The sequence below is a fragment of the Rhagoletis pomonella genome, unplaced genomic scaffold (genome assembly GCF_013731165.1).
Source record: "Rhagoletis pomonella isolate Grant_MI unplaced genomic scaffold, Rhpom_1.0 Rhpom_scaffold_00004, whole genome shotgun sequence".
Lineage (NCBI taxonomy): Eukaryota > Metazoa > Arthropoda > Insecta > Diptera > Tephritidae > Rhagoletis > Rhagoletis pomonella.
In genome coordinates, this window is record NW_023458558.1 from 72689873 (window position 1) to 72706819 (window position 16947).

At 36.3% G+C, this 16947-nt stretch overlaps 1 protein-coding gene across 1 annotated transcript in view; it reads right to left on the reverse strand.

Annotated features, from left to right (window-relative positions):
• LOC118738073 (polypyrimidine tract-binding protein 1) overlaps positions 1–16947 on the reverse strand; it is a gene marked incomplete in the record, with an annotated part of 425177 nt that overhangs the window by 82168 nt on the left and 326062 nt on the right. Inside the window, 4 exon segments of the mRNA XM_036468984.1 lie at positions 2495–2528; positions 5712–5905; positions 6876–7161; positions 7587–7874. Coding sequence (XP_036324877.1) covers positions 2495–2528; positions 5712–5905; positions 6876–7161; positions 7587–7874 — 802 coding nt within the window.

Sequence of the window (16947 nt, forward strand, 5' to 3'; positions counted from 1 at the left end):
TTTTATGGCTCGTCTGGTTTTCTTCGATATTATTCAGAGCAATGAATTGTATGTAAGTACATAAGTACGCTCGTCCACTATTGTGCTGGTGAAGTATTCCCCATTAAGCACAAGTTCATCTTGTTCGTTGTCTTTTCGAGCACTCACTACATCCATGTATCTACGTTCGGCAGCTTCACATTGATCACCGTATGCTAAAGCTGCTTGCCACTATTCCCAATCGGCTTGCGTGTATTCTCAGGATGTTTATTTATTTACTAGTACAGTATTTTCAGATATATTTACCTCAACATCTCTAACAATCAATTCGATTTTGCATTTATTTCACAGCCATCCTGTTTGAACTGTTTCGCCGCTGAGCTGGCCGTTCATGTCCAATGGGAGTTCATCACTTGCTACTACATACGAACATCCGTTTTCCATTCACTTCCTCACAATGCTGTTTTTATCTGGTAGTTTGATGCTCATCTGTGCTGCCACTAAAATTTGTAGTTTTCATGCAGTTTTACTATCAATTCAAACTTTGTGTGCCAAATGCTGTAGTGAATACAATTTATGGATTTTTTTTGGATGCATGTGACTTTCGTGTGCTCAAGTGGTTATTTATATTAATTTTACAGCACCGTTTGTTTAAAGAGTCAACCAACCTTGTTTACTGTTAGATCGTCCCGAATTCATTGCAATGCACTAACTTTAGCAAAATAATAGTCTTTGTGGATAGTAAAAGTATAAAACTTGGACAGTTAAATCTAAGTATATACCCAGCAAACATAGTCTCTAACGTTAGAGAAATTTGGATTTCTACATTAGATAGCTAGGGCAGTTCTCTAATCGTTATCGAGCCGATGACGTAGTTAGAGAACTACATTCGACTTCGATTCGAGAACAATTTGAGAAACATCGCAAATTCAAATAAATGTAAATAAGCAATATTCCAAATGAATGAATCGTAAATTATTTTTAAGTTAAAATAATTCATTATTATCTTATCTTAATACATTTCAAACAAATTTTATAAATAAAGCGTTTTATTTAATAAAATAAAACAGCAGTTTGAAATTCACATTCGAATCCCATTAGATATCAACATTAGAATTCGATTGGAGAATTAATATTTTCTCGAGTCGAGAACTATGTCCTATTTTTGTTGAGATCGCTATGAATCTCGATAGTTTTTCGAGCTGTTCACTAACGTTTGAGATTGGAGAATGTGACTAGTTCTCCAATCATTCTCTAATCGATAACTAACCTCAATGTTTGCTGGGTAGGTAGAGGTTGTGGTAGTGGAATGACCGCATCCCTCACGTAAAGAACTTGCGTTGAAACACAAAGATTTTAAAATTTTAATATAGCAAATATCTCGAAAAAGTATCAAAAAAAAAATTAACTCGATTTTCGGAATCACCGAGCAATTCTACAGAGAAATTGGATAGTGGAATCAATTGCACATTTTTGCTGTAAACCAGTGTAATTGGCCAGGAAAGATTAATTTAGCCCGCGCAATTGATTCAATTGTACAAATTTTTAACATCCATTTTTTCTGGTACTAGGGAGTGCCTTAAATTTTATAAACGAGAAGATATATCAAATTAAAAGTTATTAGATGTTCATATATTATTTTTCAATAAGACTACAAGTTGTCGAGATATTAAGATATAAATATTTTAGTTAATTCCATTATGTCATGAATTTTATTTAAACAAAAATGACGATTTTTGGCGATTTTTTTCAGAAATTGCGCTTTTTTTTAAACAATCTGGACACTCTGCTTACAACCAAAAAAGGTGTCAAGAATCAGTCGTGACTCTAAGAAAAAGGGATGAAATTGGCATGTTTATACTCGTATATCTCGACAAAAAAAACACACATGGTAACCATAGCAACAACGTGGTGGTGTTTGAATCAAATGCTGCCATAGAATTTTTTTCCTGAGCACTTGGCGAATTTTTCCCCATATGTATGTATGTATGTAGTTCTTGTTCGTTTGCATATATTTTTATCCTCTATTAATGAGTATTCTTATGATACTCATCAACTATGTAAGTTCAGATGGCTTTGAATTTTTCTATTTGTTTTGCATTTAAAAGCATTCCATCCTATAAACCAGTTCTGGATTAATTTGCTTTGAAACATAGAAATGTAAACTCGACCTCTGAAAACTCGTATGACAAGCGCGAAACATGATTTAAAAAATATTTTTAAAAACATTGCAAATAAACAAGCCTTAAATAAAAAAAAAAATATTCTTCAAAACATGATGCACACAAATTGAAAAACAAAATAATGAAACAAAGCAAAAATGAGAGATTTACCTAAAAACATTTAAAAGTTATAAAAAGGCAGTCAGTCAAAATAAGGTAGTAGTAAAAAATAGTAAACAAAACGCACAGAAACATAAAAAATATGCATTAAATAGATGACATTCATTATCCGATTTTTAGATTTGGTTACTACTTATGTATAATAAAAATTAATAATATTTGTGCAGACATACCAAAGAGGGTAAATAGAGCATCAGGCGTGACCATCTACAGAAAAAAGAGAAAATAGAGTTTCAGTTAGCGAGAGTTTTTGTAAATCATAAAAAAACTAAAAATAGAGTTTCTAAATGTTTTGTCAGGTTTCTTGAAATTTACTAGTTAAAAAAATATATGTACATACATATATGCGATTGTTCAAATACAGCACAAAAGACAATAAGGCGTTAATACATATACATACATATATGTTAACTAATAAATTTTTTACTAACGGAATTCTGAAAATGGGGATTTAGGGTAAATAATTTTTTTCTACGGTAAATATATAAGCAAAACCTTGGCTAATCTAATTAATTTAAAATTTTTTTCAAGGAATAGTTTTTTGAGCTATTTAAATAAGTAAATAAAAAAGGGTGTGTTAAAACTTAGGGCCAGAAGTTTGCGAAAAATACGCTTATGCTGAAGGTCTTGGCGTTGACAAGTAGCAGACAGGCAACTACAATTTAATCTTGACTTTCTTATTCAAACCTCTAAAACTGGATATTATTAAAAGTAAATGAAAAATCCAGACCTTAGCTGGAAAGATGACTTTCGTTTGGATTTCAAAAGTCTTGGGAAATAAGTTTGAGAATATCTTCTGCGAAGACAGCGGAGGCATAAAAATTATTGAATAACCAAAATTTTTACTTTTGCGAATAATGGCAAAGCATACCGAAATTTTGTTCACGCTTCGTTTAATCTGTGAAAAAAGCCACAAAACTTATGACAAAAGCAATTTTTTGGACTCCCGCGGGTGCTCAAAACTGCCCATTTTGTGTATCTTTTGTCAGTTCTCGGGCTGTTGAGAGCCACTTTGGGAGTGTAATTTGTGTTTCCCACTAGCTCTAGAAAAATAGTACGCGCGAGTTTGGGAAAATTGCGGGGAGAAGAGGAAGAATGAAAGCAAACTGCTTTTATCTAATAGATAAATTCATACATATTTAGATGTCTTTCTTTGATTGATGTATGAAAAAGTAGTTTGACGTTGAGTTTCGGGTACGAAAATATGTTTTTTTTTGCGTGCCGTGATTTTAGGTAGTTTCTAGTCTTTTGTGAGGGCATTTCGAACTTTCGCTCCTTAAGTCTAGTTCGTGGTGTGCTCTAAGTTTATTCCGACTATACATATTTAGGTATATGCGTAAATATAGCATAATAATTCTTAACCTTGCTGTGAGAGAAATTGAAATGACATCTACATATTAATTTTTTAATATTTTTATCTCATATCCTTTCTTTTGTCTTTAGTACTTTTTCGTTTGTATTTCTGTATAAATCGCGGATGAGATGAATAACTTAGATTCAGTAATAGAAAACAGATATGTACATAGTATGTACATACTATATATACTAGTATGTACATATAAAATCACGAAAAAACATTAAAAAAGAAATTGTTTGCTTGTTTCCTAGCGGAAAAGTTGGAAATGGAAAGTCAATAGCGAAATATTGGTTAGCAAATGATAATATGTGATATTTGTTAAGTAATACAAAAAATTAACAAAAATGGAAAATTTAGAAAGTAGTTCGAAATTTCATGAGAAATGCAGCGTGAAAACTTTACTAATTTTTTGAGAACAATGAACGAACAAAACTATTAATTGTAACAATCCAAAATAAACAAACAGAAATTATGGGAAACTAATAAAAAATAAAAAAAACGAGTTAGTATGCGACCACCCCTAAGGTACCACCTTTCCTTTAAAATAAGAATTATAGAAATCGGCTAAAGTGGTCCAAAGTTATGCGGTAACATACATAAAAAAAGAAAAAAATAAATAAATAATCCGACGAATTGATAACCTTCAACTTTTTTTGAAGTCCGTTAATAAAATGATATATGCACATATGTATGTATGTATGTATGTATGTATGTGCATGGCTAGCGCTGTCATCATTAAGGCAGCCGGTAAGCAATACGTTGTAATTTATGACAGGAAAAATTCACTAATTGAAAGGCTGCTTTAAAAAAGATTTAAAAAAACTCTGAGCATTATATAAGAGGATTTAATGACGAATTTGGGCATTTAAAAATATTAGTTTCATTACACTAATACTAAGTCTTTCCGGCAAGTTCTGCAAATCGTACAATTTCAAATCGGTGCGATTTGCAAAGTATTTTTGTATATTTGTAATCAAGGTATAAAATGTTTCAAATTGAAACGGCTAGAAACACATCATTTACGTTGTATCCATCGATTAAGTGCTAAATTCTTCCCTGATATAAATCCGTCCAATAGATTTTGTAAATCCCACCGATTTGAAATAGTACGATTTGCAGAACATACCTGATTAAGTTAATTTCCGGGTATGGTACAAAATGGTTCATCGACATGCTCCTATGATTATGAATATTTGAGAAATATTAATGATAACGAACCCTTTAAATAATTTCTGAGTGCTCAGAATTTAGGAGTTCAATATACGTCTTTCTTTTGTTACAAATATGATTTTGAAATCAGTCAACCACACTGACTCATTTCGGACTCTTTTGGTGTCATAAATTCTGAGCTTAACAAAAGAAACAAAGTTCAGGTAGAATTAAAAGTTAACTAATTGTCAGAATTATAAAGAATATTTGTTTTTAAGACTCAGAAAAGCATCATATTCCAGACTCTATTATGACTCCTAACTTGGACTCTTATAAACGTGCCATTCTAAGAGGCGAAATATGCTCTTTTTAGACTCCTTTTGAGCTCATAAAGAGGGTTAGAACTCAGAATTCTCATATTTTTTCTGACTTTAAAAGGAGTTCGAATGTTTATGGGGATGTTATAAAATATACATACATACATATGTATATATGATAAGTATTCATTTCAGAAAAAAGAAAACAAAAAATACAGTGAAGTAAAAGCTGGATATACTTGAAAATTAAATATAAGTAATTAAATAACATAAACATATTTTAATATATGCAAAATTAATGTCAGCATGAATCCTTTACGAACAGCGCTCATTCGCTATCCAATAACTCAAAGCGTGTCGGACAAAAATACGTTAATACTGCCCAGCGCCTGTATTGGGGTTTGCGGCAGAAGAGCGATAAAGCAGAAAACGATTTGAAGAAATCAGAGCGCGAAAGGCGCATTTGCACTGCTTATTTCATATTGTAAAACCGGATAAATCATGTGTACATAAATCTATGCGATAATATGAAAAATTATTGATGTTGACACAACGTACGCAACTTACCTCTTCGTTTAAATTGGACACAAGCAGCACGTTGGAGAAGCCGCGCAGAGCAGGCGCTGCTGTTTGTAGAGCACCACTGTTGGCCAGCGCAAAGGCGCCTAAATTCGGTATGGCGCTGTTATAGCCACCGGCGAGTGGCGTGCCTATGCCTAGTGCGAATGGCGGCAACACTCCTGGAGCACCGAGTCCATTCACTGCAAAGTAGTAATTTTGATTTTTAACTTTTTTAGGAAAACAAATTGAAATCGGAATTCCTGGCGAGGGGTGGGAAGGGACGAAATATTGGGGATGTGAGAAGGGGTACGAGAATGTGTTATGATCAAATAAATGTGTTTATTTTTTACCAAAAGCTTGCACTTCGCGGCAATCCGATTAAAATTTTATTCAAGCAATTCTAATCTTATGTTTTTTATAGGAGGTATAAAGGAGTTCAAAAGCCTATCGATAAACTATAACTTCCAAATTCAATAGATTTAATAGGCGCAATCTACAGGTCGGATTAAAATTGACCAGCAGATAAAATTTGGAATGCTGTCATCAAGGAAACTTCAATGTCTCGCGTCTCGAAGTTCCGAGTTCTGCTGTTCATCCATGTTACCACTGTCTATTTCACCTAGCTCTGGGAGTAGTGGGCTGGTTTGGTTTTTGGGGTAATGTAATAGTTCATAACTGAGTTATAACTGTTGCATTATTCTGAGATAAAGAGAGACTTAAAGCTTAAACAGGCGGCATTGTTTATCCGGATTAACTCGGTCTTAATCCGGATCAACTGCAGTTGATTCCCGAGTTTAACCGGATCAAAGCTGCCGTCTGTTTATGCTTTTAGACTCTTAGAAGGCAAATAGAGTAACAGAATTAACGGTTTTACCCAAAAAATCGAATAAGATATATACATATGATCGTCAAATTTTAGATGCTCTAGTCGTTTAAAATTACCAAACATAATCCAAAGTTAAAAAATTAAGAAATAGATAGTTATAGATTTACATACGTACATATATGTAATTCAAATAGCTTTTAAATCCGAATTGGAGGAAAAAACGAAAAAATCAAAGGAGCGCAATTTCTATGAAAAATTTTCAAACTTTTTGAGTAATTGCTGCTCTAAAGTAAGAGAAAGCAAACAAACATAATAAATGAAAAGGGAAAAAGTAAAAGTGTTACCTATTTTATCACCTGTTAAGGATGGGCGCTGTCGGGCCGCGATCAGAAGTAAATCATTTGCATTTACCAAACCACCGGCGGTGGGCATTATGTCCGCGCCCGGCTCGCCCGGTGGCAATGATGGATTTGTAAAATCGCGCGATTTGTCATTGTTGTACTTGACATTCAAAGCAGTCAATTTGCTGTTGTCGATGCGTAGAGTGCAACAGCCGTTGTAGATGTTCTGGCCGTCCAAAATGGTCTTGGCATGCTGGGCCGAATGAGCGTCCGGATACTGAATGAGTGCCTGCAATTGAAATGTTGGAGAGCGTGTTACATACATACACACATATATACGCATTGGCTAAGTGAATGAAGGGGTGGAGAAATGAATTCAAGAGCACAGCGTAAATGATTGAATAATGTACGCGTACAACAAGAATCTATATAAAATTGTGATGACAGCATTGATACATTTCCGCTTGATTTGATGAGCAAGCGAGCATGTACATACATGTTATACATATCCATACACGTATATGTATGGTGCTTTGCGTGTTTATATCTACTCTTATCAATTATGCGCGCTGTCGCACTGTGGTTGCTGTTTGTCATTCGACATAAAATGAACCGTGTTTATTTAATCATGCATACGTAATCGTACATATGTATGTGTACATGTTCATATGTATGGTACATATTTGCGCATATATTTTCATCTATTTATTTTACCTGGAATGAATTATTTTTTGTAAATGTGACAATTTTTAGCACTTTGCCAAAACGTTGGAAAATTTGATGTAAAATATCCAACGACACCGGATAGAGCAACGATTCGACAATGACGCGGAGTACAGTGTTGGGTCCGCCTGCAGTCGAATTAATATTGACTGCATTCGAGTTGTTCTGTAGTACTGCGATAGTGCCGTCAGCATTGGTAGTGGTGGCGGTGTTGCATAGCGGGAGCGGCGAGCCGGAGGCTGGCGACTGGATACGATAGTCGTTGGATACGACAGCAGTCTATAAAAGAACAGAAAAATAAAAAAATTATTTAATTTCAGAATTTAAAATTCATTCATGGATACGCGTAAATGCCTCGTAATTGCGTAAACTTCGTAAATAAACCGATTTTCTACAGAAAATTAAGTAAGTTTACGAGGTTTATATGGTTACGAGGCCTTTACGCGTTTAAGTGAATTGCTCTATTATACTTATTTTACAATTTAAAAACATTCAAATTTAATTATATAAATTTGAATTACTAGCAGAGCACCTATAAAAACAATATACCTTTGGCTGCGATTAACGCCACATTTATGTATGTAGCGTTGCTAATTTAGATGCAATCGAAGACACAAACAATTGATCCTTACATCAGCTGAGTTGAAAGAAATCATCCAGCTATCCCCAATTGAAGAAGTCTTATTTGTTAGGAATGTTTTTAACAATACGAATGCATTTACATAAATCATACAGTACGCTTTTATTTTTTATCAAAATCACCAAAAAAATTTTGCCAAATTCAATACGAAATTGCCCGGTTTTTTTTTCATGTGCAGATCTTTACATATTATCCTTAAACAATATAAAACCTATTTTAATAACTTACATGGACTCGCTTTAAATTGACCGCAATTAAGCAATTTGCTTAAAACTTTGAACCAATATTTATACACGAGTTGTGGTACTTTGTGATGAATCTGCTCACATATTTTTTTCCCCGTACCGAGCATTTGAAAAATGAATTTAAAGCATCGCCCCTATGAAGCTGCACAGTGTGCGCTGGAAGAACTTTTGTGCCAGTAAAACTACCGGCTTATTTATAATGGGCAACGCACATAATTTCTCTTAACTTTAAATTGAAATGAAATATCCTCCATTTGAAGACTTTATGGGCCACTTTCTAATATGGAATCAGAATAAGCCTGCATTGAGCTATGTCAAGGGGTGATCTACTCTACTTACAGGGCTCTTACACGATCAGCCTTATCATGAGTTTCATTTTCCCGAATCGGTTTACTTTTTACTTTTGGTTTCCATGTGTTCATTATGGGAGGATATTATATTTTCGGGTGAATTTTGTTTTTTTCGGCCGAAACTTAGGATAAGGCAGGATATGTATCTGCATGTGTAAATACGACTTTGTTGTATTTACTCGTATGTACCATATATTAATGTACATGTAAAACATGTAACACCGAATCGAAAAAGTTACCAAACTGAAAAAACTACCAAATTTTATAAATAAGTAACACAAGGTTGTTTAAAATTATCAAACCTGCGACGCTGATTTAAGAAAAAAGATGGTTGAGCTGATTTATAAGTGATATGTAGCGAATAATTTCATCAGCGTATAGCACTAAAAACTTAAGTGATGGGGCTATTTTATTTCACTACGACTAATTTAGTGGTAGTAAAGAAATTAACAATACACCTTAGAGTGCAAAATTTTAACTATCACTGCATATAAGCTGTCAGAATATTTTCACCATGACAGCGTTGCAACGAGTTGTAAAACTTAAAAAAAAAATCTAATTTTTTTGATATTTCTTACAACCAAGACACCACTTGCAACAACATCCTCAAGTTGAACCAAGGATCCGCAACGGTTAGCAATGTTCCAGTGGGCTAAAAAAAGTCTTTCACTATTCGAATGTTAATATTAGTGTAAAAATTGTATATGTCACTATCCCTATTGTAAAGTGATGCTGATATTTTGAAATTCACCACCAACATCAATAGAAGTAGTAGACAATTTGACTATCACAATCACTAGCTATTAGGGTACATTGAAATTTTAGTACCCCCACCTCCACCTCTGTCCACGACCAAATGAAATGTATGGCAAATGTGATTTTTAGAAAAAAAATTCAGATTTCATATTCTTTGTATAACACTGTAGGGGCGCTAGGATGACACAAAAAACGTCGAGACACGTAAACTTAATTTTGGAGCGTAGATTACGGATCTGTATGCCATCTTTCTAGAATAGGTAACCTTTCCACGATATCTTCATTTGAAGTTTGCATTGCGAGTGAAAAAAATGCAAAATTTACCATGGAAAATGTCACTCATACGCCATGTACGAGTATGTAAATATATGCGACTACGGCCGTGTGCGACATGGCGTATGAGCAACATTATTTCCTGCCCCTATTTCATACGAAAAATTGTTGCACATTTTCATTTGACCATCACAGCTTGTTTATTTATCAACCGATTTTCATCGTTAGTATCTTGACTTTTTTGCAAAAGAACAAATTTTTCCAAAAAATTTTACTTTGAATTTTTGCATGCTAAAATTTGAATTTTTTTTCAAACAATTGCACATATCTTGGGAAAATGAGCTGACCCAGAAAAACGGTATACATATCCGTAATCTACGGCGTTTTCTTGTGTCATTTCAAAACTTGCAATTTTTCTACGGTGAAATGGGTCACCCCGATTATGGGGAGTTATTATTAGTTTTGTTTAATTTTAGGGCCAGTATGTAGCTCTCGAGAAAACGGTAAATAAAAAATTGACATTATTTCTTGTGTGTGTCCTAGGAATTTTGACATCTGATACTTCACGGCCATTACAGCCTATTGCCTCACTCTTTCCTCAAGAAATAATGGAACGGGCATATATTCCTGTTGCAAACATGGGTTGCCTTGTGCTCTTTTTTAACAAAAAACTTAAGAAACCTGTAGTAGAAATCGTAGCAAATTTCTTAAGAACTGCGTACTACCGTATGGAAATTTGACTCAAGAAAATTTCCAAACCATTTCTTATACGTCATTTTATATCGAGTTTTTGCTTTTCTTGAGAGCTGGCCTGGGTTTGTATGGAAAATTCAAATCCAAAACCTAAGACGAATAGTAATGTAAAAAAGATAAAACTAAATACCATTTATAAATAAAGCTCCAATTTCTTTCATAATTAGTGGATTAACAAGCTGGTGTAACGCCGTAATGTCTTAAAGGCGTAATATGTTAAACTGCTTTTAAAAAATTCTCTGGATAAAATTGAGTTATTATTTAATTTCAGTCAGTATGAAAAGATTCTTGTGTAGTTAAAGTTCCACTGACAACAATTTATGACTTTCATACATTAAGACCAAGTGTGTGTGTAAAAATATTAAGTAAGATAAAAATATTCTAAACATTTATTTTTAATTTGTTGAACCAATGTTGGTTCGCAAGGGAATAATTGCTTTCATAAGAATCCCTTCACTATATCTATGGAATTTGTAAAATTTTTGGCATGAATATATTTGGTTTATAAAACGAGATTCCTACAGAGCTATTTACTATTATCATGCAAAAAAGGATACTCATAAATCTCAATCAGAATCAATAAATTCATATTTTTCGCACACAATTTTAGTACAGACATCGTTACTAAACAAAAAAATAGAGAAAAGAAAAATACACGAAATTGGGTAGCCAAATATAAAAGCCGCAAATAATATGTACAAACCTTCTTCGTCCGTATATCATCATACATCAAGTAAATACATATTTCAAAACGAAGATGCCAGCCACCTCTGTATACACATGCGTACTTACATATACTCGTATAAGCCACATTTATGTACGTATATATATATATGTACATATGTAGGTATTTGTAAATTTATTTCGTAATGGTATGTGCTTTTCACGAAAAGGAAATAAGATGATATCGGAAAACAATTTAATGACATTCGGAAGTGAATTTATTCCACGTCGTGCTGAATTTTGATTTAAAAATCACAGCACACGCGCGGATATATACATACAAATAAACTATTCGAGGACAAATGTAAGTTCTAAATATTAATCTATAGATGTTATTCCCCAAGTGTGTCATTGCCGACAGGTAACAGACGGACAATGTAAAATGGCACGCAGAAAAAGTACAGATGTTAAGGAATGTGAAATGGTACTGTACAATTGTACCTTGCAGAAAAAAATTATCAATTGATAAAAAATAACCTACTTGTAGTTGGATTTCTATAAAATATATAACTTGCAGTTAGCTACAAAAAGCTAACTTGAAACAAGTGGACAAGTAATGCAGGAGTAAAGCTCGAGATTGTTTTCTTTAAACGCGTTTCTATTTAAATATCCTGCACTTCGCAAATACTTTTTCGAAATGAGGACAAATAAAAGGAAGATTGAAATTTCATATTATCATTTTGAAGTTATGTCTGGCGGAGTTCGAATATGGGACCACCTACAGCAGAATATGGAAACAAATATGAAATGTAATATAATAAATAAAGTAAATAAAAAAAAAAAATAAAAAAAAATAAATAAATAAAAATATTTTGTTTTTTCTATTGATATTTTATGTCCAAAACTAGTTAGTTACAAGTAAGTTACATCAAATGCAGAAGTGACCACCCTTGACTACATCTAATGCAGAGGTAAACCACCCTTGACTATTTCGCGGCCATCGCCATAGAAACATAGTTAGTTTTCTTCAAATAAAATATACAGATATACTTTTAGCTCCTTCGTAATCAACTTAAAGTTAGCTTATAGTTAGATACATTTCCAGCAGGGTAAGTATAGATTTATGAATACGTACACACATGTACATATTTATATATGTATGTGTATTAGACCAAGTCAAATAAACAAAAAAATCCCGCAATGCAACCGGCATATTTCTCAAATTTTAGTATTTAGTATAGTTATGATCCTCCATGAATCTCCCCTCTCTACGACAATTGTAAGAGGTCCCGCGTCAAGCATTTAGTTTTCCCATAGGTATTACACGTAACAAAATGAGTTCTTTCCTTTTGAGGTACATACAATTTTCTGGGATCAATGAAAACGCTCGAAACTGTAAGAATACAGTAATGAAATGTCATTTAAGTGTTATGCATGCTCAGATTCCTTACATCTGAGGTGTAAAAAAAGGTGAAAATTAATATAATTAATTCAATTTAAATATAAATTACGAATTCAAAAATCAAGTTTTATTTGAGAAAAAACGTAAGTAACTAAATAAGTTAATTGTAAAAACAAATAGTTTTAAAGCAAGCTTTCTTAATATGAACGAAATCGGATGTTGTTGTTGTTGTTGTAGCGGCACTACTAAGCCCCGCCTGTTTCGGGTCAACTTTTAATCATTATCGTCAAGCTCAACTAACGGTAGGCCCAGGAAACGAGCTGTTTCGATGGGGTCGGACCAAAGGGAGAGAGGTGTTAGTTGAGTCGAATTGAGCTGGCATGTGAAGAGGTGGTTGGTGTCGTGGGGGGAGTCTCCACATGCCGGGCACTCATTTGGGATGTTTGGGTCGAGTCTGGACAGGTAGCTGTTTAGGCGGCTACAGTATCCAGACCGTAACTGAGCCAGGGTAACGCGGGTCTCTCTAGGTAACTGAAGCTCCGTCTCTTCCACAGGTGGTGATTGGGCTCCGATAACGACATTCCTAGGCCGGGAGTCGAGGTAGGTGGAGACAGACTCCCTATGAATGTCGTTAATCGCTCGTCTGTACGTCATTGGGTCCAGTGGTTGGTCTGTGTAGGTCTGGACTGCGTCCTTGTACATGAATAGGTGCCCCCTGACGTGCCTGGGCGGAGGCTCCTTCTCCAGCAGTGGTCTGTTGGGGTGTTCACTTCTGTGACACCCCACAAGAAACTGCTTACAGAGCATCTTGTTGTGTTCCCTTACGGGGAGCCCTTGGGCCTCACTGTGTAGGTGATGCTCAGGCGTCATCAGAAGGCACCCAGTCGCTGTCCGGAGTGCGGCGTTCTGACAAGTCTGTAGCTTCGTCCACTGCGTCCAACTAGTCCCCGGCGTCCAAACTGGCGCAGCATAATTTAGAACCGGCCGGCCAATTGCCTTGTATGTTGCCAGCAACGTTTCTTTGTCTTTGCCCCAAGTGCTGCCGGCGAGCGACTTGAGGACCTTCTTGCGGGTCTGTACTTTGTTGACAACTGCGGTTGTGTGCGCGGAGAAAGAGAGCAGGCTATCAAAGGTAACCCCTAAAATTTTCGGGTTGTTCACCGTCGGTATTGGTGTGCCGTCGACGTGAATGCCTAATTCAAGCCTGACCTCCTTCGTCCAGGTGGTGAAGAGGGTCGCCGTTGATTTCGTTGGGGAGAGGGTTAGGCTCCTTGCAGTGAAGAAACGAGAAAGGCTGGAGAGATAGCCGTTTACTTTTGAGCAGAGGTCATCAATTCCATTCCCAGACGCCAAAATCGAACAGTCATCAGCGTACGAGATCAGGGAAACTCCTTCAGGTGGCTGGGGGAGTTTCGAGATATAGAAGTTAACAAGTAAGGGGGAGAGAACACCACCTTGTGGAACCCCTTGTTTTATTCTTCTTGGTTTCGAGGTTTGATCTCTGAAGATTACTGATGATTGCCGACCACTCATATAATTCGCCGACCATCGCTTCAGTCCCTGTGGGAGAGAGGAGGCCTCAATGTCTTCTAGCAGCGTGGAATGGCAGACGGTGTCAAACGCCTTTGACAAGTCCAGCGCTACTAGGACAGTTCTCTCACAGGGGCGGTTTCGATTTAGGCCGCGGGTTATCTGGGTGTTTATGGCGTTAAGTGCTGTTGTTGTGCTGTGCACTTTACGGAAGCCATGCTGATGTTTCGCTGGGGTTAGGTGGCAGGTGAAGCATGGGAGCAGCAGGGCCTCAAGTGTCTTCGCGACCGGGGAAAGGAGCGTTATCGGGCGATAAGAGTCTCCTCTGTTGGCGGCTTCCCCGGTTTCAGCAGTGGGACCACTCTCCCACACATCAGGAATGATGAGAGTGGTCATAGACAAATTGAGGACCTCCGTGAGGTATGCTACCCCCACAGGCCCCAAATGTTTCAACATCAGCATACAGATTCCGTCGGGTCCAATGGCTTTGGAGGCTTTCGCCTTCCCGATGGTCCCCTTCACTTCACCGCTGGTGAAAACAAGTGGTGCATCGTTTTTGGGCAGTTTGTGCAGCCTCCTGGTCACTCGACGTTTGGCCTTGTCTACCGAAGGATGTAGTGTGAATTGCCGACTGAAATAGTTCGCGCATTTCTTCGGGTCCGATGAGGCGTGACCTTCGAATGAAATTTCCACTCTGTCATCACGCTTCGTCGGGTTGGACAAGGACCTCACGGTTGACCAGAGCTTACTCACACCAGAGGTGAAGTTACAGGCCTTCAAGTACTCTTCCCACTTTGCCCGCTTGTGTTGATTTACCAGTTGCCGAATCTCCAAATTAAGTTCCCTCAAGCGAGGGTCCCCGGGGTCGACCTGGCGTAGGTGGTCACGCTCATTTGCTAGTACAGCTGCTTCAGCCGGGAAATTTGGGCGGACTTCCGCGATGCGTCCGGACGGTATGAAGCGAGCTGCTGCGGCTGTGACTACTTTGCGGAACTGGCGTTCGCCAGCATGTACGTCTGTGGGTGTGGGGAGGGCGGCGAAGCTGCTCTCGGTAACTTCCGCGAAGCCGTTCCAATCAGCTTTGTTGAAGTTGGTGTAGGTTCGGTGATCCGCGGGAGCAAAGTCGGTGGGCTTATTGATCGAGATGATTATGGGCAGATGGTCTGATACTAACGTTAGCATAGGTCGCCATGATATGCTATTTATCAGACCAGCGCTAGCAATTGTTAGGTCTGGCGAGCTGCTGCAGCTGCCCACAAAATCGGATCATAAATACTGGTTTACCAAATATATCGACTCGTGCGCCACCTGTCGGCATAGTTCTTAGTGTAGTTATTTCTTTTCATGTAGTTAATATACGTTCTAAATATGAACCGAATCGGACTATAAATACGGGTTTTTACAATATCCCGACTCCTGCGACACCTACCTATCGTTTAAGCTCACCTTTCGTATTGCACTGTCATCAGGTTTTGAGCCAACAGTGAAGTTTCAAGTCTCTAAGTCATCGGGAAGTTGGTCAAAAATTGATTGCAAGATTTGCCTCTAACAAACATGCATACAGTGGCGGTCGAAAGATTTTTCAAGCTAATATTTTTTTTTGATATTTTTTTATAAAAACATGGTTCATGCTTTAACAAACACGATATAAATCACACTTTCAAACCTTATATATTTCACAAATTTTTATCTAAATTTCCACCTTTCTAACCAAAATTGGGTATGCAGTTAACAAGCTTATAAAATTCTAGTAAAATAAGTGCAAGTTTTGAGTGGCTGAAAAATCGCATTGATTTTTAATTTTTTTCCGACAGCTTTTTTGGGGTTTTTTCATATAAATAGCGAAATTTAGGAAAACTGGCGTTGAATCTTTTTATTTTTTTTTGCAAACGATCTATAAGAAATTCATGTTCATATCTGATTTAATAAATAAATAAATGATAAATAAATAATTGCATACTCAAAAAATTTCTAAAAATTTTGGTTAAAAATCTCGAAATTTAGACACAAATTTTTGAAATTTTTCTAGGTTCTGTATAAAGTTTGAAAGTGTCATTTATATAGTTTTTGTTGAAGCATGACCCATATTTTTATAAAAAAGATCAAAACTTTACCTTGAAAAATATTGTAAATATTAAAAACGAAACACCATTCATCCATTTTTGACCGCCACTGTACATACAGAGCAAGTTAGGTAAAAGCTTGTAAAAAATTTGGTTTTATTTTCGAAGAAATAAAAATTAATATTACAATAAAAACTAAAATTAAAGACTTTGTACAGTAAAAAGAAATATTTTCCCAACCCGACGACTTGAACCCCAGACCGCAGGAATAGTGCGCTAGTGCTCTGCTCTGTCGGGCATTGCCACTGGGGGCTGCCAGATTATCCCGCAAATTGGAGTGATGCTACAAGCTTTTCTACTGGTAGGTGGTAATGTATAGCCAGACAATTGACATCTCGTAGGACATCGCTATGTTAAAAATATGAGTCGCTAACATTGGAAAAATATAAAACGCTGAAACGCTAACTGGTAGTATTCTAGTTGACAACTCGTAGCTTTTCCTGCTGGGTAGGTACTATGTACAATGCGTGTGCATGAAGGTACTTGTCGGCCGCAAAATTCGCTACTACAGACGAGGCACTAGCTGGCAGTGCACAAAAAAAAAAAAAATGAAATCGAGAGCAAATGGAAAAAGGAACCAGACCAGGGCTAAGTTAACGCGGAGAAAGGGCGTGCGA